Source organism: Seriola lalandi, unplaced genomic scaffold (assembly GCF_002814215.2).
Source record: "Seriola lalandi dorsalis isolate HSWRI2012SDOR001 ecotype SW California unplaced genomic scaffold, Sedor1 jcf7180002053835, whole genome shotgun sequence".
Taxonomy (NCBI): domain Eukaryota; kingdom Metazoa; phylum Chordata; class Actinopteri; order Carangiformes; family Carangidae; genus Seriola; species Seriola lalandi.
Window position 1 is genome coordinate 395,724 of NW_019524388.1, and position 26,680 is coordinate 422,403.

Consider the following 26,680-nt stretch of genomic DNA (forward strand, 5'->3'; position numbering starts at 1 on the left):
CTCTTCCACCAGGGTGGCCAGACAGAAAAAGCTACATATAGTAAACATGTAGACAACAGAACAAATAATTGTATTTTATAAAAACAACAGACAGTATATATCATATACTGTATGTATATGATATATACCGGGACGTAGGCCACATCAGACTTATGATACTTAAATTTAATTTAACAATTTTAAGGCCAATAGATAGGCCAATAAAGGTTTCCTTGTTCCTCTACCAGATTTTTATTTCTGGTAGAGTGGAGTGTGCTTTGAAACAACATTTGCACCTTCATGCTGTGAAATGAAATTTACAGAAATATAACTGAATGGTAACATGAAATATGAGAAATACAAATAATTAAATGAAATTAGTTTTAGGGGAAACGTTTTGGCTGACGTTTGAATGAGTAAAGTGTGCACTCCCAGGCCACAGTCCCGACTGATCCCGGTCGTGGAGGTCCAGTGCCAGGTTTTTCAGCGGCCCCTGTCTGTGTCTGGCAGCAGCGCAGCATGAAAGCAGTGGGAAACAGAAACACTATGGCTGCCACTCTGTCTCTTACTCAGGTAACACTGTCTTACAACTCAAATCTAACGACTGCAAACCTTTTCTGACCGTGCTCTGTTCGGGGGACATTTGATCAGTGTTAGTGAATCAGGGCAGGCAGGAAGGAGGCATTATCTCGACCCTCGTCCCTCTTTTGGGGAAGTTAAGTCCTGCTGTGACTGGGAAAAGTTTCTGCCTAATCTCTTTGGGGACTGCGTAAGGGCGTAGCTAGCTAGCATGCTAGCTAACAGCTAGTTTGTGTGCAGTGTTGGGCTGTTTTAGAGCCGCTTTATCAAACTTGAGATAAGCCTTGTAGCCTTACTTGGCTTCCTTTCGGTTTGGGAGTCTATATAATTACAAATTGTGCTGCCTCGGTTTGCTGCAGGCTAGTTGGTCCTGGTCTAAGAGATGTTAACGCGAGACACCCATGTGTGGCTCTATTGTGGCTTTCCTGTCATCTTTCTGCTAGTTCAACCTCTGCTAACATTGTTTTCCGCCATAAATTAGTTAATCAAGTTACAAACATAAAACATAAATAGTCTACGTTGGTAATTTTCTTGCTGCTTGCTATATGGTTAGACTGAATAACCAACCTGTTTATGGCTATTATTAGAAGTAAACAGGCTCCACAGACTGGGTTAGTGTTTTCCCTGTGACCTTTTTATATAGTGTACAACAACGTTAACTGTATGTTAGCTGCTGTGGTTGTTTGGTGTCCATAATGTTAACAGAAAAAAGGCTCCAAATAGTGTTAATAGTTGTTTTGCAACCAATAAGAGGAAGTAAACTTGAGTTTCAAATAGCCATCTCTGCTGTCATAAAATGTCAGGCTGTCGTAGCTACGTTAAATACCACAATATGTGTGGGAATGGGTTTGTTTTGCACAATAAATAAGTTATTTAGCAGTCAGCAGCCAGGTCTAATAAGTAGGTTACAGTTTCAGACTTGTCACCTGAGCCACTGTGGCCTCTGTCAACAGAGCAGACATCTTTATCTCTCTCAGATGAGTTTAAAAACCCTGAGCTGATATCCCTGTGTTGTGAGAGTTCATTGGTTTGCCAGACTGCAATGCTTGTTTTAGGTGCTGTCAGCTTTTCCACCTGATCATCCTCACACTCACCTACTGTTTGGTGTTGGTAGTGACATTAATGTGTTTTATTGCCATGGGTGGATTAGGGAGTTGAAATTTCTCGAACAAACTAGAGTGGCCTGTCACCTCCTGCACTGTAATGTATCTTGCTATCTGCTGCAGTTTTGTATGGGCTAGCTGGGGAATGATTGAGGGGTGTTTTTTCAATGCTCAATTAAAGAGTCACCAGTACAATGACCACAGTGTTACAGCCGCCAACAGTTCCAGGCACACTATTGTGTGTCACAGAAAAAAAGTTGCATTGGCCAGAGAAAGATAAGTGTGTGTGAACAGTTATCTCGCTGAAAATTGGCAGTTGACAGAGCTGACAAATGACTACACTGATCAAAGGCTGTGTTTTCCTTGCGTGTCGTCTTCTGTGCCCGCGCTATGTGTATAAGTCTGTAACAAGACTGACGTCCATCCAGATCTTTACAGATATTTTTTCTTCTTGCCCGTGTTTTACAGTTGCCGTTGAATTTGCATGTCTCTGGAGAAATTCAAAGACAGTTTCGCCCACTAGTTGAATGGACACTCCCCAGTTGATTCACAGTTCAAACAGTTACTGTCAACTTCTTTCCTCCTTCGCTGCACCTGTCAATTTGAAAGCACAACAACAGATTGTCAGTTTCAGCTATATGAAGAAGGAAATGCTGATTCTTTTCCTGTTCAGCCCAGCAGTGGACAATCGTATTAACAGAGGAAAGAGGGTTGTTCAGGGAGGATGTGACAGAAGGCCAAATTAACTGTTGTCTGTAGAGTGACGCCCTGCTATAACTGTCTAAAGATGACCATCAGTAGCCTTGGGAAGTGTAGCCTATATCCTGACGACAGACACACAAGTCATTACTCCCTCTGCGTACAATTCAGCAGAAACCTTATGTGTCACTCTGACTCATACTAGTCCACTGTATGGTGTAAGAGAGTATACTACTCAAAAAATTTTACTTTTACTGCCCCAGATAAAGTGTTTTATGAAGCAAAAATGAAAAATATCTGTTCCATCTGTAAAATGTGCCTGCTGTTTTATATAATTGTAAACTAAATGTATTTTGGTGTCGGGCTGTTTGTTGATCAAAACAAGCATTTAGCGCTCTTCACCTACAGCTCTGGGAAATTGTACTGGGCTTGTTTCACAATTTTGCGCCATTTTAAATCTTAAACGATTCAATGAAGAATAATAAAAAAAAAAATTATAGACTGGTTATTCCAGCCTTAATCTGGCATTGTTACAATACTGTCATGCCTGGAGTTGTCATAATGTCTCATCCTACCTGAACTGTAGGTCAGCATTCGTAAACTGTTTATGTTTTGGGAAAAACTAAGATACTCAATAGTAAACAGGTCGGTAAAAATAATTCAGAATTTTAACATGTTGGTTATAGTTTGTGTGTCTGCCTTCTCCATCTGTTTCGTTTTTTTTTTTTTGATTTTGACAGCTTTCCTGGCTTAGTGGATGACACACTTACTGTAACCAGCAAACACTTGTTGATCATTTGAGCTTGTACACTGAATCTACAGAATTGAGAAAGCTTTTTAAGTATTAGTTCATTCTGTCTCAGATTATTTTAAGTGTTACTTTAAAGGGATTTGATAAGTTTCCTGCACAAACCTAACATGAATATTTGAGCAGTGACAACTGCAGTTACAGTGTGTGTAAGTGTATAAATATGGTAAAAAATCATCTGTTCAGTCAAACTGTTTTTAATGTGGAATTGTTTTCTTCTTCCTCAATAGCTCTCCAGTGGAAATCCCATCTATGACAAATACTATCGACAGGTATGCGAATATATTTATCCAAAAACAAAAAAATAATGATTATTGAGCTCAGATCATGGTATCCTTTATAAAATAGTTTGTCTTTCACGTTGCTTACAACATGTGCACAGTATATCATCAACTAGTGAGCCCATTGATATTGTCTGATGTAGTAATTTTATGTTGATTTAACTCACTGCATTGTGCTTTAAATTGCTCTGGGTTAGACCTGACTGAAATACAAAAAAAGATCAAAAGAGAAGTACATGAATTTAGATGTTAGATTGTTTTTGGGTGTACTAATCCTTAAACTTTAAAACCAGCTTTATCTGCAATAATGAAATGTAGTGTTGCAGTGAGCAGTGATCTCTTCTCTCTGCTACCAGTTCCAGTCTCTTTGTCCAGTAAAGGAAGTATCTATGAATTAATAATGCTTCCCTTTGCCCAATGTGTCAGGTGGGCTCACTGTGAGCCTCATGAAAGAGTTGTAACAGATCCAATACCAAGCTAATAGACTGCTGAGGAAATAGCTTTGGTTTATAATCAGTATTGATTCAAGTACTGAGAGACTGCCCTACCCCACAGGGCAATTCTCACAGTTTTCATTTGTTCCTTATTTGCTTCTCTCTTTTTGCTTGAGCTTTCTCCAGTCCAAACACTGTGTTGTGACCCACATCATTTGACCTATGTTAGCAGCACAGCTGAATGAAATGTGCTCTAATGACTGTATATTTAGGCTTGTGTGTCTGTATCTGTGTTTGTGTGAAGGTTGATCCGACTGGCAGTGGGCGGGTGGCGGCAGCCGACGCAGCTCTGTTCCTGAAGAGGTCGGGCTTGGCAGACCTGGTCCTGGGGAAGGTGAAAAAAAGAGTCACATTATCACAGAAGCAACACCTCTCTGCTGTCTTTGCATGATTAAATGTGTACACCGTGTCTGTCTCCATAGATCTGGGATTTGGCAGACTCTGAACGTAAAGGTTCTCTTAACAAACAGGTACAAATGCCTACATCATACAACATCATAATGGATTTGCTTTTTTATATGCATCAAGTGTACATGATCGCTAGGTTTACGCCACATACTGCACCTGTGTTCCCTTCAGCAATTCTTCATTGCGTTGCGGTTGGTAGCCTGTGCTCAAAATGGCCTGGAGGTGGCACTCAAGAGCCTTAATGTGGTTGTTCCTCCCCCCAAATTTGTAAGTATGCAACTACACACTGCAACACAGGCTCTGTCCAGGCTGTAAATGCTGCTGCTGTTCATTTGATGTTACCTTTTAGATAGAGTATACAAGACACTCAGAAGTGCTGGGATTAAATTCTGTTTTTCTCTATCTCACTGCCATCTTGCTTAAACATATGACTATATATTCTGAATGACTTAATTCTGAATATTCTGTAGCTAGGATTAACTGAGGTTTGTTGATCTCCAGCATGACACAAGCAGCCCGCTGTTAGCAGGAGGAGTGGCTGTTGACATACCCTGGGTTGTCAAGGTAAGGCACTGGCAAGTTTGTTATCTTTTTTTTGTCCAAGTGTGAGGTACTGATCTATGTTTATTTATATTTTGCCTCGATATCTTTGTCTTTCTCATAAGTTGACCACAACAGAAGCTTTCCTTGATAACAGTGTGTGTCAGTTACATTCAGCCAGTGTCTGTACTCTTTGTTCATAACCATTTACCAGAAACACTGGTAAAACTTTAAATGAAAGCGTCTTATGTGAGACAAAAACACACACACACACACACACACACACACACACACACACACACGTTATAATGATTTATTTTCACAGCTGACAGGCCTGAATTTCTCTGTGGCCTGTTGAACTTTGTGGAGACTTGACTTGTTACTGTATCGTTCTTCAACAAACATAGCCTCTTTTTTTTTACAGTAACTGCCTCAGGGATACTACAAATTGAGTTTGAATCTTCAGCCTCAAATCATTGTACATCTGTTTTGTTTTGTTTTTTTTTTTTGTTTTTTTCCAGCCTGAGGAGAAGATGAAGTTTGACTCAATCTTTGACAGTCTGGGTCCAGTAGGAGGGATGCTAACAGGGGACAAGGTTAAGCCCGTCCTGCTTAACTCCAAGCTGCCAGTGGACATCCTCGGCAGGGTATGATCCTCTAACAGGGAACTTATGTATGAGTTTAATCTGTTGACAAAGTGGCAAAACTATAGAGAGGAATCCTGTGAGTTTGAAAATAACAGAAGTGCAACATGATTTGTTAACAATTTGTGCAGGAGCATTTCATTAAAACATCCCACATCAAACCAAAAAGTGGCAAATAATAGACTGTTACTTGACATTGTCTATACACTATTACACAATGTTTTTCATATGTAAGAGTTTAAATGACAACAAATGAACAACACAATGCAGGAAGTAAAAAAAAAAAAAAAAAGGATGTGAAATCAAGAATCAGCAGGGTAGAAAATAAAATCAGAGAGGAAGTGAGAATCTGTAGTGAGTCAGGGCTTTCAGGGACACTTCTTGTGTATATCATAGTTTTGTAATGATGCATGCTTAATATTTATGTGTTGTTGTGATGTCTATGTGTTGAAGGTGTGGGAACTCAGTGACCTTGACAGAGATGGCATGTTGGACAAAGATGAGTTTTCTGTGGTAAGATATGATCTAAGAAACCACAGAGATTACAGTTACATTCTGCTTTTGGTTTCAATTTATGTTTTCACTGTACTGATATATTCATATCTGTACTGTGTTCCCTCAGTATATTCAAGCACTGATCTTCCAAGCATCTATTTGATTTGAATGTTTCTTAATTGATTTCTTATTTTTGTGTGTGTTATTGAATTATAAATAAAGTCTTGGAGACTGTTACAAGTTGTGAAAATTGTTTCCATAGATCTGAATGGAACAAATTCAAGACACATGGAAGAAGTGTGAAGTCTAAGTAACTTCAGAATTGTTTGTTGGTAATTGTCTTTTATCACTGATTTTTTGTTGTCCTTTCCCAGGCCATGTATTTGGTGTACAGAGCTCTCGAGGGGGAGCCCGTTCCCATGTCCCTTCCACCTCCCCTGGTTCCACCCTCCAAGAGGAAAAAACCCTCGGTGCCTCCTGTGATGCCCCTGTTACCCTCGCCCCCCTCCGTCAAAGACAGTCGCTCCTCCCATGCTGGCTCTAAGACAATGCCCCACCCCTCTAAACCCGCCCCAGCTCCTGTCCCAGCACCAGCAGCTGCCCCTGTGAGTACAGGACGCCTCTCTCCTGTGCATGTAGTACCTGAAAAGCTTTTGGATGTTTTATGTTTTACTACCACATAGCTGCAACACCAAACATTTAAAATGATTTCAAACTGGCTAGTTCAGTGTGTTTTTCAAAAGAACAAGACGAGAGGGAGCTTGAAGGTAAGTGCATTTTAGGATTGAGTTAGTAATATGTCACCGTCATAGGTTGTATGAAATCCCACCTGTACTTATGAAGTAAATACAGTGGTAGTTTAAAACCTGTTGTGTTCTCTGTGCAGTGGGTGGTGTCGCCAGCAGACAAAGCCAAGTACGATGAGATCTTCAACAAGACTGACGGTGATATGGACGGTTTGGTGTCTGGACCTGAAGTCAGAGATATCTTCCTCAAGACTGGGCTGCCCTCTGCCACGCTCGCACGTATCTGGTAAGAAACGGCAGCAAAGTTCCCTCTCAGCTCCCCTGCCTGTTAATGAAAGGGAAGAAACTGCAGGAAAAGCAAGATGGCTCCCTCTATCAGGACAGACAGACATGGAATAGATTTTATGTGGTCAGAGTAGACAGAAATAACAACAGTAACAGTACACAATGGAGACAGAGTGACATTGTCAAATTTGTTGGCATTAGACTTGACAAATCATGTGCTGTGTTTTAAATGTCTACATTAAATAAACAGAAAATTTCACTAAACCAAAGGTTGAAGTCGAAAAATAAACCAAAAAGCATGAGTTATAGAGATGACTGGATAATAATGACTGGTCGGTGCCTTAATTCCGTAGACCCACAGGATGCCCCGAGTGCCTGTGATTATTAATCTAAAGATAATATATAGAGTGGACAAACACCGTCTGTTAAGTTACAACGGTGCAGTACTAAGTGACAGATAATAACATCAGTTTTCATAACACTGCAGTGTATGTTGTCACATCCGACCAGTAGACTATCACACCAAATTGATTTTTTTCTTCTCACGGCTGATTAGCTTCTGTCCTGTTGTGACTGTTCTGTGTGTTGGCGTCTATAACTGCTGAACATGAAGATCAGCCAGGCAATCAAAAATAGTCTTTGCCTGAGGTATAAATCAATATTCTCTTATGTAACCTCGGTCTGTTTGTTCTCAGGGAGCTTTGTGACATTGGAGACATCGGGAAACTCACCCGAGAGCAGTTTGCCCTGGCGCTTCATCTAATTAATCAGAAGCTGACTAAAGGCCTGGACCCTCCACAGAACCTCTCCCCAGAGATGATTCCTCCATCCGACAAACAAAATATCAAACAGGTGAGTCGCTCCCAGCATTCATGTCAATGATAAATAATTAGGGATGTGTGGATCCGTTTTCCTCATTACATGAGACTGATGATACAGAAAGTGGGTGTGTTTTTGTAATAAAAAAGAAAACCTGATTTAGGAAGGATGCATCCCTAATAATGAGACCGATGATGTTAATTAGAACAAAAGACCAGCTCGTAGTAGTAACAGTAGCCGTAGTAGTAACAATAGTTGTAACCAGAATGATGAAACTAAAAATAAGTTGAGTAAATGTATGAATTACTGCGTGTTTTTAAACAGCAGCCTGAAATTGCTTGTTTACACTGTAGTTGTATTTACAGGAAGGCATCTTGCATTATTTTTCCATTTTAAAGCACAAAAAATAAAATGTTTTTTGCCTCATGTTCATGTTTTGTATATTACCATTTGAATGTAATCACTACTGACTTATATATTATTTATATATTTATAAATTCAGTTTGTTTTATTTTTGACTTGCATTTTTCTGTCTTTCTCCTGTATTTGTTTTGGATTTTTTGTAGCTTGCAGCTGTGTCTGTCTTTTCCTCTCTATGCAGAAGCTTGTTGTTTTTCCCTCCGTGTTGCTCTTTACATTTTTTACATTTTGTCTACTTCACATGTGCAGTGGGACAATCCTGAGTGAGTGTGTGATAGTTTACTGACCTGGGTGCATCTCATTACTTATAACAGACTGCCTCTCTTTGTCAGCTCTTTTAATTGTATCCACATTTCTGTTTCTTTTTGGCTTTTTCACACAGTTCGCTCTCAACAAATTGAAATCACATTTTACATTGGTATTTGTCCCCGAGGCTGACAAGAGCAGAGGTTGCTGTTAGAAGTGTTCTGGACTGCACTGACGGCACCACATCTTGCCTGTAGATGCAAAAAAGGCTTGAAATTTGTTTGATTTATCTTGTAAAATAGAGAGAGATTAGTATCTGCCCAGTATCACTACCCTTGAGCCTCTGTGCTTCCCATTCCTGCCAGTTGTGTCTCCATCACTGGCTTTCAATGTAGTTTTTGCAAAGCCATCAGTGTTGCTCTGTTGTTCATCTGTTTGTGCTGTGTTTGTGGTTTTTTTCTTTTAGACTTTAATATATCCCAAGTATTCAAGATTTTTCATCCACATATGAGTAACTTTGCTGTTCTCTCTAGTGTTACAAAATCTATTTTCCATATGTGATGAGAGGTAATTCTTAGCCTAGAGTAGATGTAGTTCACCATCATGATGGTACCTCTATCTTTTCATTGTCCTCTGCCTTGCTTCCTCTCCAGAACAATGTGGTAAACCTGGCAGCTGACTTCTCAGCCATCAAGGAGCTGGACTCTCTCAGCAATGAGATTGTTGAACTACAAAGGTAACCTTTTTGTTCTCATATTTAATTAAAAATGGTAAACGCCATGCATATTCATGCTGATGCCATATAGGTGCAGGTTATGACACTGTTTGGAACAAGTTGTAGCCTAAAGATGGTCTGTATTTGTTTAGAGTTTTTATTGTTGTTGTTGTTGTTGTTGTTGTTGTTGTTGTTATAGTTATATGTTCATCATCCTGCCTAATAGATGATAAGATATGTAAAGTTTTTGGCCGCTGTGTCCTTTAAATTTTGTCAAATAATTAATAATCAATCAATAAATAATCATAATAATTTGTTTTTAGTGTGAGGCCCAGCATTTATGAATCTATTCCTGGAAAAAGATCTGGGAAATATCTTTTAGTGTAACATTGTGAATTTGTAACATGGTACATTCTTGCTGTAAAAGCTTTCTGCTTTCAGAACAAGTGACTGTACAGTATCTTAGTATCCTGTACTGACCAGCAGGAGGCGTTGTTTCCCTCAAACTGGGGATTTATTTGTGGTGTTTGTGTGGTGTAGTGCAGATGGGAGGTTGCTGATCACCTATGAAAAGTCATTTTTCTACACAATCTCATAAATGTGAATTTGTGAGGTTATTTGTTCTGCTCAAATATATTCTATATATTTGGAAAGGTTGAGGTGATTTATACTCACTGCTGGTCCCAGTTAAGGTTGGTACGTGTGAGTTTAATACTAGCTCTAGTATACATGTTTAGTACAAGAATGTGTCACTCTCACTATCTCAGACTTCCTTTGAACACTCACACCCACAGCTGAATAAATAAACATGTTTTGGCTGAAGGGCATGAAACACAGCAGATGGCTAAAAATCTGAGTTATGTAGCTGCTGTTTGACAGTGAGGTGGAAGAGGGAGAGTGATGGATAGAATATGCAATATACAACGCACTTCATGTATTCACCTACCCTTGCGTTTTCTTGGTCTAAAACATCAAGCAAAAAATATCTTTAAATTGCTAAGCAATTTCATGTTCATTTAACATTTAACTTCTGTATTTTTATTTGGACAGAGAGCACCTGCTCATGCTCCAAAATCATCTTTAATGCCAAAGTACTTCAGTAACAGATGTGGCATTTGTGTTCTTCTTTTTGACGGTTCACTGTGTTTCATTCGGGCTTCCTCCTTGTTTTAAGAGTAGATGCAAATATATTTTTGCATACCTTTTTTTATTTATAATCTCAGTTTCGCTAAGGGATGGTTATCAGTATCGGTTGATGTGGTTTCAATTTTCATAACTTAACACAATTTAGCTTCCCTGTTCATGAAAGCTGAGAGTGAGAAGTGAGAAAATGGCCTTCCACCCCACCCCCACCTTTATATATGTACACACACACACACACACACACACACACACACACACAAACAAACAGACTCACAGACTCACATGCTAGACAGCTGTTCTGAGGTAGGAAGCAGAGGTAAGGAATACCGATAGACGTGGAAACTAGTTGGAGAGCAGAGCAGAGCTTCAGACAGGCAGCAAATAAAGAGGAAGGATGATTCATGTTTGTCATTGCTTCAAACTGTGGCAGCAACCTCCTGCTCAAGATGAGGAGGTTGGTGAGGATGACGATGGGTAAGAAGAGATCTGGAGTGATGCTCAGCTTGAGTTGACTGTAGGTTTGCTGAAGGAGGATGTGCTGTCACCGGGGGAATTATGCATTTTGATGTAAGAGGAGCGAGAGAATGTGAAAATAGATGTTTGAAAGTTTTGATGTTATTTTTAGTCAGCTCTGAAATGGATGGCAAAGGATAAGTAGTTTTTAAGGTTGATGCGTGAACAGAAATAGCAAGAGTGCTGTGTTATGTATAATTTTTACAGAACTTTTACTAAACCTTTACATTTTGTGTGCACAGATACTCTTTTTCAGAGTTTACACAATAATAGAAAATGTGTTATTTGTAAATCCTATTTCAAAATTACATGAATAGATACAGGAGGCTGACCAAGTAGAATAAGAATGACTTTAAAAATTAAATGAATTGAAATACCAGTACATAACAGTATTTTTCCCACATGAATTCAGTTTTATTGAAAATCACATTTAAATCAAAGTCAGTCAGGAAACATGTTTGTCATGGTTTTCCTCAATGTTGTTGGTGCTGTTCCTCTACATTTTATACTGTTGTACATTTGTTATACATACCCATAATATAATATAATAATAATGTTGAAGAAAACAAGAGTTGAAAATCTTAGTTAATATTTAGATAATTATGTGAACGAGATCCAACACAATTCAATGTTGGATATCCATATCTGGTAAAAAGGGAACCCCTATTTCTGTATTATAGTTTTATTTGTTGCTAAAATTGCCACTCTGATCATTAAACCTTATAATTAATAATGACTGATAAATCTGGGTGTCTTACACAATATCAGCATCTTGATAGTAACACAATAAGTACAGCACAACTTTGAATAGAGTTGAATATCACGAGTTTCTGGTGAACCTTTTCATTAATCGTAATTGTGAAAAATAAAATGTACATTAGAGTACTAGGTACTCTAGTAGGTACTTACTTACCCGCCCCCCCCCGCCCCCCCCCTCGTCTCTCTCTGGCTGGGTGGATGAAATAGTGAAGTAGAGAGGATGAGCACACAGGCAGCATAAATCATCAATGTAGTGTTTTGGCTGATCATCACTCTTCCCTCCTCCCTCTCCTCCTCCCTCCATCCTCAAGGCAGCCATCTGCTTCTCACTCTTCATCTCCCACACATTTGACTGAGCAAGCACATGCTCAGTTTTTCCCAACACACACCCTCATCACGCTCACAGTGCTGTACATCCACAGCCCCGAAGTCTCACACGCACTTACTCTTCGTATCGTGTCACACATACACGCAAACACACCTGCTATAGCTGCAGGCGTTCAAGCTGCTCTCCATACAGTGGAGTTGTGAGTTCAGGGCATCATGGTTGTTCAGGGAGAGGAGGTGGTGGTGGTGGTTCAGGGGCAGGGTGAAGAAGGCTCAGCGGAGAACTGGCTGGGTGGGCTGGGAGTACCAGGTCTACCATCTTTGTCTTTGGTGGCTAAATACTCCTGTCTGTTGTGCTGGACCCCCAGGGAGAAGAGCTCTGTGGAAGAGGAGATCAAGGAGAAGGAGGAGGCCATCAGAGAGCGCAGCGGCGAAGTGCAGGTAAGGTATCATTGTCTTTGTATGTCTATGAGTTTGTGCCTGTTCTCAGAGCAATGGACACACAGAGAAAGAGGGTTCTGTGGGCAGACAGAATCGATGGCATGGTTGTGTAGATGTTTAAGAGGGAGACTGCTATTATGCTTTCTTGTTTTGATGATCAGTGTCTTTCACAGGAACATAGATGCTTTCTGCTGCTTAAATAAAAATACAGGTCAGATAAAACAGACTGTAAGAGCCGTAGGAGCTAAAGCAGTTTTTCACTTTTGTTGTGATTAATATACTGGTGGAGGAGATCAATAATACATTTGGCCAGCAGCCTCAGACGCTTGTTCAGGAACACATTTAGGCTTTCTCAGAGACAGAGAGGGTGGTGTCCTTGTGTAGGTTTGTCTGCCTCCTCTGAGCCTGAGAAATGGGCTCTATTTTGGGAGCTGATGGTTTAAAGGGCTAGTCTGCTCCGCTTCTGGAATTTAGTCTGATGTGAATATGGGTCTCAGGGGAGTCTCATGCTGATGTAGCTGAATTTCTTAACTGCACTGCAAGGAAGCCTAGAGCGGTTTTGGCTATTTATACTGTATTGTGTTTTCGGAGTGTGTGTTTATTCCTGGACATTACATATTGTATGCTTTGGTAGTCATGATTTGCCACTACCCCTGCTCAGACTCTACACTATAACTTTATCTGCAGTGTTGCTCAAAGGTTGAGAATGTATTTGTTGCACTTGCGCATCTACTCAGTGGTAAATTGCATTGTCATGGTAGACGTTTAAATCGCACAAATCTACTACTTCGTATTAATTTTGAACTTGTGAACTACTGTTACTCTAAAATTGTTGAGGAATGTCTGTTTCACTAATGGCATAAAGAAATTCAGTGGAAGGAATTTTTAAAGTTTATTTATTATTATTTATTTATTATTATTTATTAGAGTAGGAGTGAGAGAGAGACAGAAAAGCAGGGGTGTGAGAAAGAGAGGGGATGACATGCAGCAAAGGGCCGTGGTGGATTTGAACCCAGGCTGCTGCCGTAAGGAGTCCTTAAAAAAATAAACAAAAAGCACAAGAAAACATTAGCCCTTGTGTTCATTGTGTATATTGGCTGACAAATAGCTATGGTGGAGCCTGCTGAAAAGTTATTGTTCATATATTGGACCCGTGAAGCAGGTATTTCTGATATTAGCCAGTGTTGTAAAGACTTCACTTTCAGCTACAAAGCACAGCTGCTGCTGAAAGGAATCTCACTGACTTTAGTTAGTGAACCGATGAGTCAGTTCTAGTGTGAAATTCACTTAATTCTAAGCATCTGCCCTCTTTTAGTTTTGCTTTTTTTGAGTCCACAGTAGAGAGAAACAGAAAGTGTGGGTAGATGGGAGGAATGAATAAAAGGAAGGTTTCCTGCCAGAATTGATCCAAAGACATGGAGTATGTGGTGTTCTGGTAGACTAGAGGGCACTAGAGACCAATAGATTACCATAATTTAGTCATTCTGGTTGTCTGAGACACCGAGACAAGAGACATCTAGACTGCCAGAATTCCTTCAGTGCAGTCACATTCTCAGAGTTCGGTTTTGATTTTGTTTTGACCAAACGTTTGTTTATTTGTTTTGTCTATGGAAGGACACACAACAACATGCTAATTTCCTTGTCATCCCTTTGCTTTTATCGCTACAGGACTTACAAGATGACGTGGCGAAGGAGAGCGAGGAGTTGCAGCGGCTCCAAGCTCAGCGTCAGAAGGTCCAAGAAGCCTTGGAGGAGCTGGACCAACAGAAGGGCTCCTTGGAGGAGCAGCTAACTCACATCCGCCAACAGACCAACCAGGAGACACAACTGGTAGGTCTTGCGAGGTTTTCTTTTCACTAAGTGACTCTGCTTCACTTATATCAATACTGGAAATCTATGTAATTAAAGAAATGGCTGACAACTGGTAGAGAACATCACATTTAATTGATTACATAATCCAATCACGACTCATATGGCGAGTCATATGACTTCCACTTTTTTTCATAATGGTTACATCTACCACAGATTTCATCGCTGCAGTCGGAGCATGAGGAGCAGGAACAGAGGATATGTCAGTATGAGGAGGAGCTAGTTCAGGCGCGAGAGGAACTCCTCGCTCTGCAGGAGGAGAGCAGGAGGCTGCAGGAGAAGGTCCAGGCTGCTCAGGAGCAGCTGACACCTCTGCAAGAGTCTGTGCGAGACTCCTTCACACAAGTTGCACAGGTTAGTTTGTGTGCATCTCTGTCATGCTCATAAATAGTCCCTTCTCCATAGAAAGTATTTCAATCATTTATTGTTCTCTATGTCATTTAACCTCTCCATCTCTCCGCTCTCTTAGGTTCAACAGAAACTGAACGACCTTCAGGTAGAGGAAAGGTCAGTGACTGCCCAGCTCAGCTGGAAGAGAGCCCTGGAGGACAGTTCTCCTGTGATGGTCAATGGATCATCAGGCCCTACAGCAGAGCTGCACCAGGTGGACCCTTTCCAGCAGGACCTCTTCCAGGAGGACCAGCCTAAAGAGCTGAAGGTGGAAGAAACAGCTGCTGTCTCCAATCTTCAGAAAGAACATTCAGAACCAAAAGAGAAAGAAGTGAATGAAAAAGAAGAAGAAGAAGAAGAGAAGGAGGCAGAGAGTCCAAATACTCTAGAAGAGGAAAAGCCGAAACCTGATCCCTTGGATGATCTCTATACTAGTCTAGCCTCCTCAGATATGTACAATAGTCTGGCGACCATTGCCAAGCCACGGGACAACACTGTTAGGGTAATAAATATACTTGCCTCAATTGTCAGTCCTTTCACTTTAATGAACATAGCCAGGGTAATGTCCTACTACATTTGTGCTCTGTTATTGGATTTTTTATTTGACATTGATACTATAAAAACATCACAGTGCCACAAAAATATAATATATGTTTTGTTTAGCACCCACCAAGCATGCAGGGACAGCGGATTTAATTTGTATTTGGTGTAATCACAGTTTTGTAAGAAAACAAGAATTGCACCATATGTTAAATATGTGTGTGTATGTGTATATATATAATATACAGTATATAATGCATACATTTTTGCTTGTTCTTCATTTCCTCTCATGTCTCCAGGAACAAAGTAGCCCTGACATCTCCTCAGAAGTTGCAGATGATGCAGATGAGTCGTCTAAAGAGAGCCCACCAGAGGTAAAGACCCTGAATTACTGAAGTGTACCTGTCTTTTCCTGCTTCCCTGAGTTACTGTGGATTGTCATTTGGCTGAATAACAAAGCTCATTTTACACCAAGGACCTTTATTATTGGCGCAGTATCCCTGTGTCAGGGTGTTTATACAAAACACAGGCTTTAGTTTGTAGGCCATCTTTTCCATTACTGCACCTGCAGGCTGTAACACTGACAAAAAAAAAAACTGACCATATTGTGATAGGATCACACATGCCATGATGCCTGTCAACATGTTGACACTCCATCCCATGAGTACTCAGTAATCATTACTACATTACTCCATCAGTGCTCAGTACTCATGGGACGGACCCCCCATCTTAATCTGCTATTGCAGTGACAAAATCTGTCCACAGACAGACAGACAGACAGATGATCCCCTCTGTGGTAGTTCCCGCCACAGTAGATGTCTCCAAGACCACATTTTGCCATGATCACACACACACACAAACACACACACACACACACACACACACACACACACACACACACACACACACACACAAGGTGAAAACAATACCAGCCACGTTCTCACGGCTGATAAAATAAAGAGTGAATGTGTCTTCCTTAGTGTGATCATGTGTCAACAGATCTAAATGCAGGTATTCATGCCTCAAAAAGCACATGATGGATGCAATGGGATCAGACCTGATCTTTCAGAGGTTTTTAAAAACGCATTAATTTAAATGTGTAGCGGGGACAGTGTACACATCATTTACTGTAGTGTGTAATTTAGTCATTGTTCCCTGTAACTGTTTAACAGGTTGCTTCACCAGAGAGAGAGAGCAAACAGGAGCCAGCAGAGTCCCCAGAAACCACCTCCACCTCGTTACCAGTCGGCCCCATGCCGCCGCAGACCAGCCCGCCCTCCCTACCTGAGATGGACTTCTTCCATTCAGACCCCTTTACTGACCGTAAGTCCCCACAAACATATTAACTTTAGTTAACAGTATGTTTTTCAGTTTAATATTGAATATTTAAGTTAAATAAATGCTCAGTGCCTTAAAAATGCCATCATTGTCTGAGTAAAGATGTTTTTTTTCTTTTCTAGACGATCCATTCAAAGATGATCCATTTGGAAAAGCAGATACTGCAGGTAATTTCTCCAAGTCTTACCCCTACTTGAAAGTGATGAACAGACGAACTAATATCTCTCATGTAAAACAAATCTCAAACAAAGATATCATTATCTGCTGTATTTAATGTTTCCTCTGTCTAGTGAGCACTGATGCTGAATTATCAAATGTTCATGTTCTGTATCTGCTTCTGTTTGGTTTAATCAGATCCATTTGGAGGAGATCCGTTTAAAGGGACCGATCCTTTTGCTGCAGACTCTTTCTTCACACAGACCTCCAGCGCCCCCTTTTCCTCAGAGGACCCTTTCTCTGCCTCAGCAGACCCATTTGGTACCACTACTGGCATGCCAGAACCAGACCTGTTTGCAGGCAAGATGAATGAAGCAGCAGCTGCACCAGCAGCAGGTCCCGATCCCTTTACCTCCAAACCTACCAATCCAGCTTCAGCAACCAAGGATCCATTCAGCTCCACAGGGAACAACATGGCTGAGTCTGACCCTTTTGGAGGTAAAGTCAACGCCATGGCAGAGGCAGATCCTTTTGGTTCTCAGGACGGAGAGACAGATCCCTTCAGCTACTCAGCAGCCAGCTCTGATCTGGCAGTGGTGAGTAATTGTTCTATAACAACTGGTCATAATGTACTCAAACAAATTAATTTTTTTAGGTGTTGTTAATGTAAGTAATAAGACAACAACAATTAAACATCAGTTATGAATGGTTTATGATACTGGTAAAGGTTTTTTTTTTTTTATAAACATGGCAGTTAAAAGGTCCATAGTTTTAATAGTAACCAGTGGGACAAAATTATAATATTTCATGATCCAGTCAAACTCTTTACGTTTTATGCAAATATACTTATATATAATTTTATACAATATTTATATTGTCAAAAAAACTTGATTTAAAATAAACGGAATGAAGCTTCAAAGGACCAGTTGTAGGATTTTTGGGGATCTATTGGCAGAAATTGAATATGATATTCAGAATTATGTTTTAATTAGTGTATAATCACCTGAAACTAAGAATCCCTGTGTTTTCATTGGCTTAGAATCAGCCCTTCACATCTGCATAGGGAGGGGGTCCTCTTTCATGGAACCTGCCATGTTGCACCGCAATGTTTCTACAGTAGCCCAGAACTGACAAACCGAGCACTGGCTCTAGAGAGGACCTGCCCGAAGACCATGTAGCGTCTCCTACAGGCTTGGAAAGGGAGGGGTGAGGGGAGGGGTATTCAGTTGGTTAAAATATGCAACCTCACCGCTAGATGCCACTAAATCGTACACACTGGTTCTTTAAATCATTTGAATTTTAAGTTGCTCAGAGTGTTAAATTATTATTGTATTAAAATGACAGGAAGTAATAATAATTAATAAGTTTCTTATTAGTATTTGTAGTATTGTAGTAATAGCGGTACAGAGTACTGTTTAATCTGTCTGTTTGATTTTGTATTGGTTTGTCTGTAACTTTGTATGCTGCCATCTTGTCCAGGTCTGTTGAGCAAAAGAGTAACTAAAAGAAATGAAAAGTGATATTAACAAATTTATTTCATTTAATCAAGTCAGTATACACTTTAAAACAAGACAAATAAAATGAAATACTGTGATTCCTGCAGTTTTTACAAAGTGTGACTTTAGTGAATAAAATTGGAGCCAGAGTAGTGTTGGTTTTATTTTTGTGTGATGTACATTTATTTTTTATGCTCTATTTTTAGAAGGACACTGCAGCAACCAATGACCCCTTCGCTCCAGGTGGTACTACAGTGAGCGCCAGCTCAGATCCAGGTATGACTTGTGGCATGGCGCCATCATCTGGGGCTACAGGCCACTGCAGCTTTTCAAAATGAAAATAGGGAACATATTACATTATACAGCATATTGTATTTACAGAGTTTGTGTGAATGTTGCCAAATTCATACACTCAGTCATTTTGTGCTCATGTGTTTCAGATCCGTTTGCTGCTGTGTTTGGTAATGAATCATTTGGAGGGGGCTTTGCAGATTTCAGTGCCTTGACGAAGGTAATTTTCAGATCAGTGGAGTTGTTCACGTCCTGTATTTCACATACACAGTGCTGAAATGACTCTCAGTACGTGAGAGAAACAGTTAATATCAAGCTATTAATAGCTGTATAAATTGGTGCAACAGAGTGAACTCACTTCTGCCATAAAACCAAAGCATGAATTGACTCAAGCAGGAAGAGTGCATGTGAGTTGGTGAGTGTGTTGTGGTTTTTGGGAGGAAACAGTTAGTGGAAATCATTCATTTCAGACAACGTGCAACAATATGTCATGTGTAGCATTCTAAATGATTGGAAATACCACTGTACAGTGACAGTTGTGTTCTGCAAATGCTGCATATATTAACTATTTATGCACTCTTATCAGATTATTTTTGCATTATAATTCCCAACCACAAAAGCTCTGTGTAAACATGCCCTGTAGTTACTGTATGGTACAGTGAAAGTCTCAATTATATGGCACAATATGCTCATAACTGTTGTGATGCATTATTATTTTTATGGCCTCACACTGGCGTCAGCTGTGGCTGGAGGCATTATGTTTTCAGGATGTCAGTCCATCCCATTCTCATGAATGTGATATCTTAGGAACCCATTGAGGGAATTTTTCAATTTTGGTACAAACGTTCACTTAAACTCAAGGATGAACTGATAAGGTTTTGGTGGTCGAAGGTCAAGGTCACTGTGACCTCAGAAATTACGTTTTTGGCCATAACTCAAGAGTTCATACTCTTATTATTACATAATTTAATGCAAATTTCAATAGGATAAAATGATGAAATTACATTTTATATCCAAAAGGTCGATTGTCAGCTTCACTGTGACATCATAATGTTCTGCGAAAATACTTGTTCAATGCAACTCAGGAAGTGGAGATAGTGACCATATTTCCTGCTACTTGAATGGCTAGTGGAGGCATTCAACCGCAAGGCAGTAATTCTTTGTTTTTCTGTTTCTGCAAATATGGATTTGATTTGCTGTGAACCTTCTGTTTCAGTCAAATGGTGCTGACCAGTTTGGTATCAACAATAAGAACCTGTTCCAGGAAGAGAGTCAGTCTGCCAGCCCTGACGTGCCCCCTGCCCTGCCCCCAAAAACGGGTACACCAACTAGACCACCCCCTCCACCTCCAGGTCAGTACTTGTTACTTTTAGTTTGCACATCTCCTGAACTGTTGTCAAACGTGTTGCTATCAGACATTTGGGGATGTATTAACAGTGTGTGTAAGTTATTTTGAATAAAACCTTTCTGTATACATCTGCCTGTCTGTGCCTCACCTGTCCAGGTAAGAAATCGTCCATCTCCAGAACAGAGTCCTCTGAGTCCTTCCATCGACGAGGGCACTTCCTCCCACAGCTTTCAGGAGACTTCTCCTCTACTTCCTCCTCGCCTTCCCTGCCTGCCAAGGATCCTTTAGCCGACCCCTTCGCCCCCTCCTCCCCTCCTCGTCACAACGTACGGGAAACTGACCGATTTGCCAGCTTTGACAAAGTGAGCACCTCCCTCTCGCCCTCTCCCTCACCTCTACCTGACTCTCAATAGACATCCCCTCCTCTCTTTTTTTTCTGCTATTAAATCACATCTGGTTGTTCAGTAAGGTAACAACCACCGAGCAAATCAGGCCAGCTTTATAAATCGCTCCATCCACTGCCAGTAAAAAGTCCCAAAGAAGTGAACTAATGCGCTTATGTAAAGTATCATATAGTAGCACAGTTTCTTGATCCTACATTCCTGTTTATTTGATAACTTCATTTTTTGAACAAAGCTGATAAGAGCTATTAAATCTTCTATTTTTGACTTTGTTTTTCTTGCATACTGTCTGCTGCTGGTGTATATTTTAGCTCTTTATTATGAATGCTACATTTGCTTGCCTTGTAAAAATTTCTTTACACTTGAAATTATTTTTTGTTACTGATTTATAATAGGATTGCACTTAATTTAAGCCCCTATGATTGAGGTTGCACTGTCTTACTTTATGAAGAAATGTACAGAAATGTCATCATAGAAATTACAGATATATAAATATATTGCCTCTGTAACATATTAGCAGTTACAGACACAAGTTCTGTTATAAGTTAATTACACGTCTATATTTATGATACCAAATCCCTCGTAATGGTTGGCAGTGAATGGAGAGATGAGAGGTTGCTTGTATTTGGCTTTCGTTCACCATCCCAACTCAGCACACTGACACTACATCCTGTGCATGTGAAGGCGTGTGGAAAAAAGTGTTATTCCAAAATATCATGCTGTTGGAAGGTTTTTTTCATAAAACACATTTTGTACACCTTTTTAACTTTGAAATTGCGACTCAGGTAAAATTTTAAATTGCCGTTGGTGTAAACTGGTTATTCTGGGTCCCACCAGTAACTGGGCACAACTGTGAAAGACTACATCAGTAGATCTTGACTGAAAGATGCGGAGTAGTGCCTGCTGCCTAAAAACTTGAAGTTTCATGAAGCTATCATTATTTTACGAACTCAGTGACAAAATATGCTCCACAAAAAATCTGTAGCGACTAGGCTAGACTGCAAATGCCTTTTTGATGCTGCATTTCATAAATTCCTCACACAAGGAACAGCATACTTGTTGTAATGATCCATTAAAAATATAAAAGAAGCCAATTTAACACTGTTGGAAAATTAGTCATTGTGGATTGGTCTGAGCTTGGGTTGAACCACTCTGTCAAGAATAAATTGCTAACCATATAAAAATTATGTCAGCTCTTCGCTATCTAATACGGCATAGAAATGTACTGTCACGCTGTGAATTTGGGATGGATGACTCATCAAAAGACAGTGTTGATTCTAGTGCCTCTTCCGTTACATGACTGCACCTGCATGTCCCTGTTGAACCCTGACCTGCACGCACTAACTGTGTGTTTGATTGGCTGGCTCTCATTCACTCATACCATTGCCTTTGCCATTCCTCAAATCAGTGTTTTGTTTTGTTTTTTTTCCCCCCTTTACAAATGCTGCTATTTATTTATCCATTTATCCCTCTATCATCCATCTGTTCATCCATTCATCCCTTCATTCACCAGTTCACTAGGCCCTTGTCTGGTCAGCAGTATGTTGTGGAGAAACAGATCACCTGTATTCTCTCTGTGTCTTTACACCTCTGTCAAAGAAGTTAAATAAAGAGTTGAATCAAGGGCACCATCTCTGGCTTCTATGTGCATCCACAACATCACTTTCTGCAAATGCCTGAGCTTTAAAGGACCAAAGTTTTTGCAATTTCAGTTCATTTATCATAAATTGTGACCGTACCTTGAATTATAGCTGACCATTTTCCAAAGCCTGCTTTAAATTTAAGATTATTTCCGACCTTTCAAGCAGCCTACCTTTGATTTTCAGTTCTGTAATTTCTGTAACTTTCACAATGATAAAGGTAGATACGTTATTAATCGTGATTGATTAATTTCAAACAACTTTCATGCCTATGCAAGAAGAACATGACACATGACATTTTTATTTAATTATTTTTCATGTTCCATTTCTGAACGAAACGGCTACATGGAAAACAGGCAAATGCTTTGAATAATCTAGTGTGCTTTGGAAAATGTCTGGCAGTAACATACATTTAGAGGATTTGCACTAAATGGGCCAAATCTTGCAAAAACAACCAGAGTAGTCCTCTCAAGTGTTTTGACAAGATCCTAGTAAGGAAGGTAAAGATAATGATAACAAACATGTGAAGGGTTTTCTTTATAATTCAGGAATAAAAAGCATAATTTCTCCTGCTAAGTGCTTCATTAATGTCTGATTTCATTCATATTCAAAAGTATCAGTGAGATATATCCTCTAAAATTGATAAATGCATGTCCTCTGCTAAATCCATCACGTTTCTTAGATGTTCTCATGCATGTTTTGCATTCTGCATCCTGAAATCATCAACGTCATCATCGTTGCTTACTTTTCCTTTGCATGGGTGAAAACACACTAGATGACCTTTGATGTCTCTGTCTGTCATTCAAAGTGAATAATGAACCTGTTGACTCTGTGTCTGGTCTGTAATGTTTAACCAGTGTGGCGAGTTCCTTCTCGGTGTCATGAACTGTTTAAAAGGATGTGACGTTGGTAACATAACTTGCATTTATCATCAGTGTTGATATGGGCTTTCATGCTTTTTACCCCCATCTCAGTCTGCCTGCCTTTATCCCGCTCACGTGCCTCCAAACAGTTTGTATCGTCACATGCCTGAGAGGCAAAGACTGTCACTCTCTTCATGGTCATCTTTGATCCAGGAGCTTTGTTGTCTGTTGATCGTAAATGTCAGTTCAGGCACTTGCAGATGTGACACTGTGTTGACTGTTTATAAAAACCCCTCACAAATTTTGTGGCCACTTTATAATTCTATTGCAGTCAATAGAAATATTTTAAGCCTAGAGCCAGAAAAGGGGGGGGGCGGCAATACAGCTTTTCACTGCGACCCAGACCATCATGGCAGGTGTTATCAGCTGATTTGAACTTATTACAAATGTATCGGTATGTGTTGGCTGATAAGCAATAACAAAGTCTCCCAGTTAGGGGCTAAAATGTGAACCAATTAACTGAAACATCCTTGGTTTTGATTCCAGCCAGGAACCTTTGTTGCTCTTTCCTGGCAAAAAACACAAAACCTTAAAATAATCAACACAAAAAATAAATTCCAGGAAATGGCAAACATGTGTTTCAGATAATTAGGAAATGCGTCATTATTTCAAAGTTTGTCCACTGGAAACCTCCGACAAGTTTGTTGGTCAATTTTTAAAATGTCCAGTCAGTACATTCATTACAATTCTCAAATAACCAAATGAATTATTATAGAAAATGTTTATTTATGTTGTGTAATTATGCTAGAAAAAAGTGACTGATATATACACAGTACTCTTATCTAAATTTTGTATATTGAGATCAGCTATTGTTCCCATACTGACATGAAAAAAAAATCATTACCTCTTGATATTTTTTGTGTAATAATTAATGCTACAGGGCTAAACACAATCAGCAACGCTTTAAGTTTGTAATACTACACCCCTGAAATTATTATCCAGGTATTGCTGGTATTAGGAGTTATCTGTTTTCAACAGGCTCTAGACGCCAGTTTTCATCTTTAAGAATTTGTTAACTGCATACATGTGTCTTTGTTTGTGTGTCTCCTTTCTTTTTGCGTTTGTGTATTCTTTCCTTCCCTTTGTGTGTGTGTGTGTGTGTGTGTGTGTGTGTGTGTGTGTGTGTGTGTGTGTTTTCTCTGTTCGTGGAGCAGTATCCAACAGAGGAAGACATGATAGAGTGGGCAAAGCGCGAGAGCGAGCGAGAGGAAAAGGAGCGACTCGCAAGGCTCACCCAGCAGGAACAAGAAGACCTGGAGCTGGCCATCGCTCTCAGCAAGTCTGAACTCTCCTGAGGACATTGTTTCCCCCCTCCTCCACTGGCCCGGCCCGGCAAGGCTTGCCATGGCACAGCACAGCCTGGTCCAGCCCAGAAAGCACCAAAGCAAAGTGGGGACTGTATAGGACTGATTCAGCAACATCTGCTGACCCCATGAAGAGACTTTCTTAGAAAAAACCCATCTCTGAATATTTCAGCCCCCCCACCCCCCAAGCTGTGTTCACTGTTCACTGGCATTGCAGTATCGTGTTTTTCCATCCTGTTGGTCTCTGTGGTCTTCGTTTGGAGGAGAGGATTGGGGTGAAGTATATGGATTGTTTAAATGAAATGCAGTGAAAATGGATTTAGAGATCGTCAAGTGTTAAGATCACCATGATCTGTTGATTTTTAACACCAGGCTGCAAATGCCACACTAACTCTCCAGAATGTAATTTATTTGAAACTAGGTTGAAATGGCCTTGTCTTTATCCACTAACCAAACTCACTACACTTTATTAAGTCTCAGCTCTCTCTAGCTTCTAAATTCATATTGAGGATTTCTTGAGATTTTATTAGTGAATGATAGACATGCCAAAAATGTGCAGGTTTTCTTCCAGTAAACTGTTAATACATGAAATGTTAGGATTTGAAGGTGCTGTAACAAAATCTAGGCATGTATCTTTAATATTGTCCTTTTCAAATGGAGTGACCATGTACTTCTCCAGTCCTGTATGATGGCAGAGAGCCCGTGAGATTTTCCCTTTTCTTTTTTCTTTCTTTTTTAATTTGAGGACAGGGTGACAGAATTCAACATTTCTACATGTTTAACTGGAAGTTACCAGTCCTCTGATATGTGAAATGCATGTGCTGATTTATACTAAAATTGAACAAATCCATCACAGCTGCCTCACTCAGCTTCACAATACTTAAACTTCTTTTGAATTTAAGTAGTGCAAAGCCTTTCCCTGCATCTGTTTTGTCTATGTTAGAAAATTTATTTTTTTGGGAGACACTGAAAGGAGTGAAACGACATCCATGATATGTAATAACTACATATTAATTTGCAGACACACTACAACAGATTGCACAAAACGATATTCAGTGTCTAAGATTTAGATAATGCCTAAAAAATGTCCTCAAGCAGTAAATATCCATGTCACAAATTTCACACCAGGTCCCATTTTAAAGTGTGCTACCATTGGTGCTTCTTTTGTTAGCATTTGTACGGACCTCTTTTTAGTTTTCCAGGATGTTTTCTGGGAGATGCTTCCCCTCTGCAGAGGCGAACTGGATTTCAAAGTCTTACACAAAGTCAGTAAAAATTGATTAGTGTCTCTGCGTTTTTGGTGGAGCACTTTCTGTCTGTGCACGTCAGGCTCTGTGGTCATTTAACTTGCAAAAAGGCTGCTGTTGCACTGTCATCCTAGGGAGGGCTCAACTGAGAGCACAACATTTTGACATCTCTTACTGTTCTGACTTTCATTTTTTCTGTTTCTGTGTGGAGTGAGCAGCGTCATCTAGTTCCCTCTTCTCATGTTTTAGCAGTTTACTGTCTCTGGTTGATGCAGCACTTCCTACTGAGTGCAGTCTCTCATATTGCAGTTCACATGTATACAGGAGAACCAGAGTCGCCCGTCTGTTCGTCACCTTCACAGCTGAGTCTCTTGGCGTACTACAGTTAATAGATTAATTCTCTCGCAGTTAAAGGCCTCCAGACACAGTACTGTCATTTGTACAGACCTTGAATTTTACAAATTAAGAACCACTTATGTTTCTAGGCTTACCCCTAAAGGCTTTTTAAACTCAAGCTAATTGTATTTTATTTTGTATTTTCTAATGTGTAATAAAAATCATTATTGGGAGGTTTGGCCAGAATATGTAATGCATTTAATTGAAACAGAATAAATATTAAACATGTAGTTTTGCAGTTTGTGCTTTTTTTTTTTTTTTTTTGGTTGTTTTTTTATGGTTTTGTCTTCAACGGCTAGTGGTTATGAAACAGTACATTATGAAAATACTACCATTGGGAAAGAGAACATCCTTGTTGTCATTTCAATTTGGAGTTTGAAAAGACATGTACATTTACCAGAGAGGGTCTAGTTGAGTTGCATTATGGGAAAGGTAGGATCCGGTACTTTTGGGCTTGACTCGTAGCTGTCAGGATAACTTTGCTGCTTCCATTTTGTTTTTGTTTTATTTGTCTTTTGTAGGTACCCCAAATATTAAATTGCTGGAATGCCCCTTTAAGTAGAAATATTTAAGTATTATCATTAAACATTAAACTTTAAGCACCAAAATAAAAGTGCTCATTATATAGAATCGCCCTTTTCCACAACTACATATATATGTAACCATATACCATATATGGTTACATGTATACATGTATTTTCCACTTGTTAACAGCTCACAGGGATTATACTATTACTATATTATATTATTCAAAGCAATGAGAAACATCAACATAGTCTAAAAATTTGAATCTATTATAAGTTACCTCAAATACAGCCTACTTCACAATGAATTACAATATATATTATCACACATTATTGTATATTATACTTTTCCTAATAAATCATTTTCTAAAAT

At 39.6% G+C, this 26,680-nt stretch overlaps 1 protein-coding gene across 1 annotated transcript; it reads left to right on the top strand.

Moving 5' to 3' along the window:
* The first annotated feature begins 488 nt into the window (after window positions 1–488).
* Window positions 489–26,013, top strand: eps15 (epidermal growth factor receptor pathway substrate 15). The gene is made up of 25 exons (XM_023401929.2): window positions 489–552; window positions 3,399–3,440; window positions 4,188–4,277; window positions 4,366–4,413; window positions 4,523–4,618; window positions 4,853–4,915; window positions 5,413–5,538; window positions 5,989–6,048; window positions 6,405–6,635; window positions 6,917–7,062; window positions 7,757–7,913; window positions 9,200–9,282; window positions 12,372–12,444; window positions 14,113–14,274; window positions 14,470–14,667; window positions 14,783–15,205; window positions 15,543–15,617; window positions 16,416–16,566; window positions 16,704–16,748; window positions 16,936–17,333; window positions 18,440–18,509; window positions 18,674–18,744; window positions 19,741–19,876; window positions 20,029–20,234; window positions 23,991–26,013. Exons 1-25 carry the CDS (start codon window positions 499–501, stop codon window positions 24,129–24,131), a joined length of 3,345 nt encoding a protein of 1,114 aa, XP_023257697.1. The 5' UTR covers window positions 489–498; the 3' UTR covers window positions 24,132–26,013.
* Window positions 26,014–26,680: the final 667 nt, after the last annotated feature.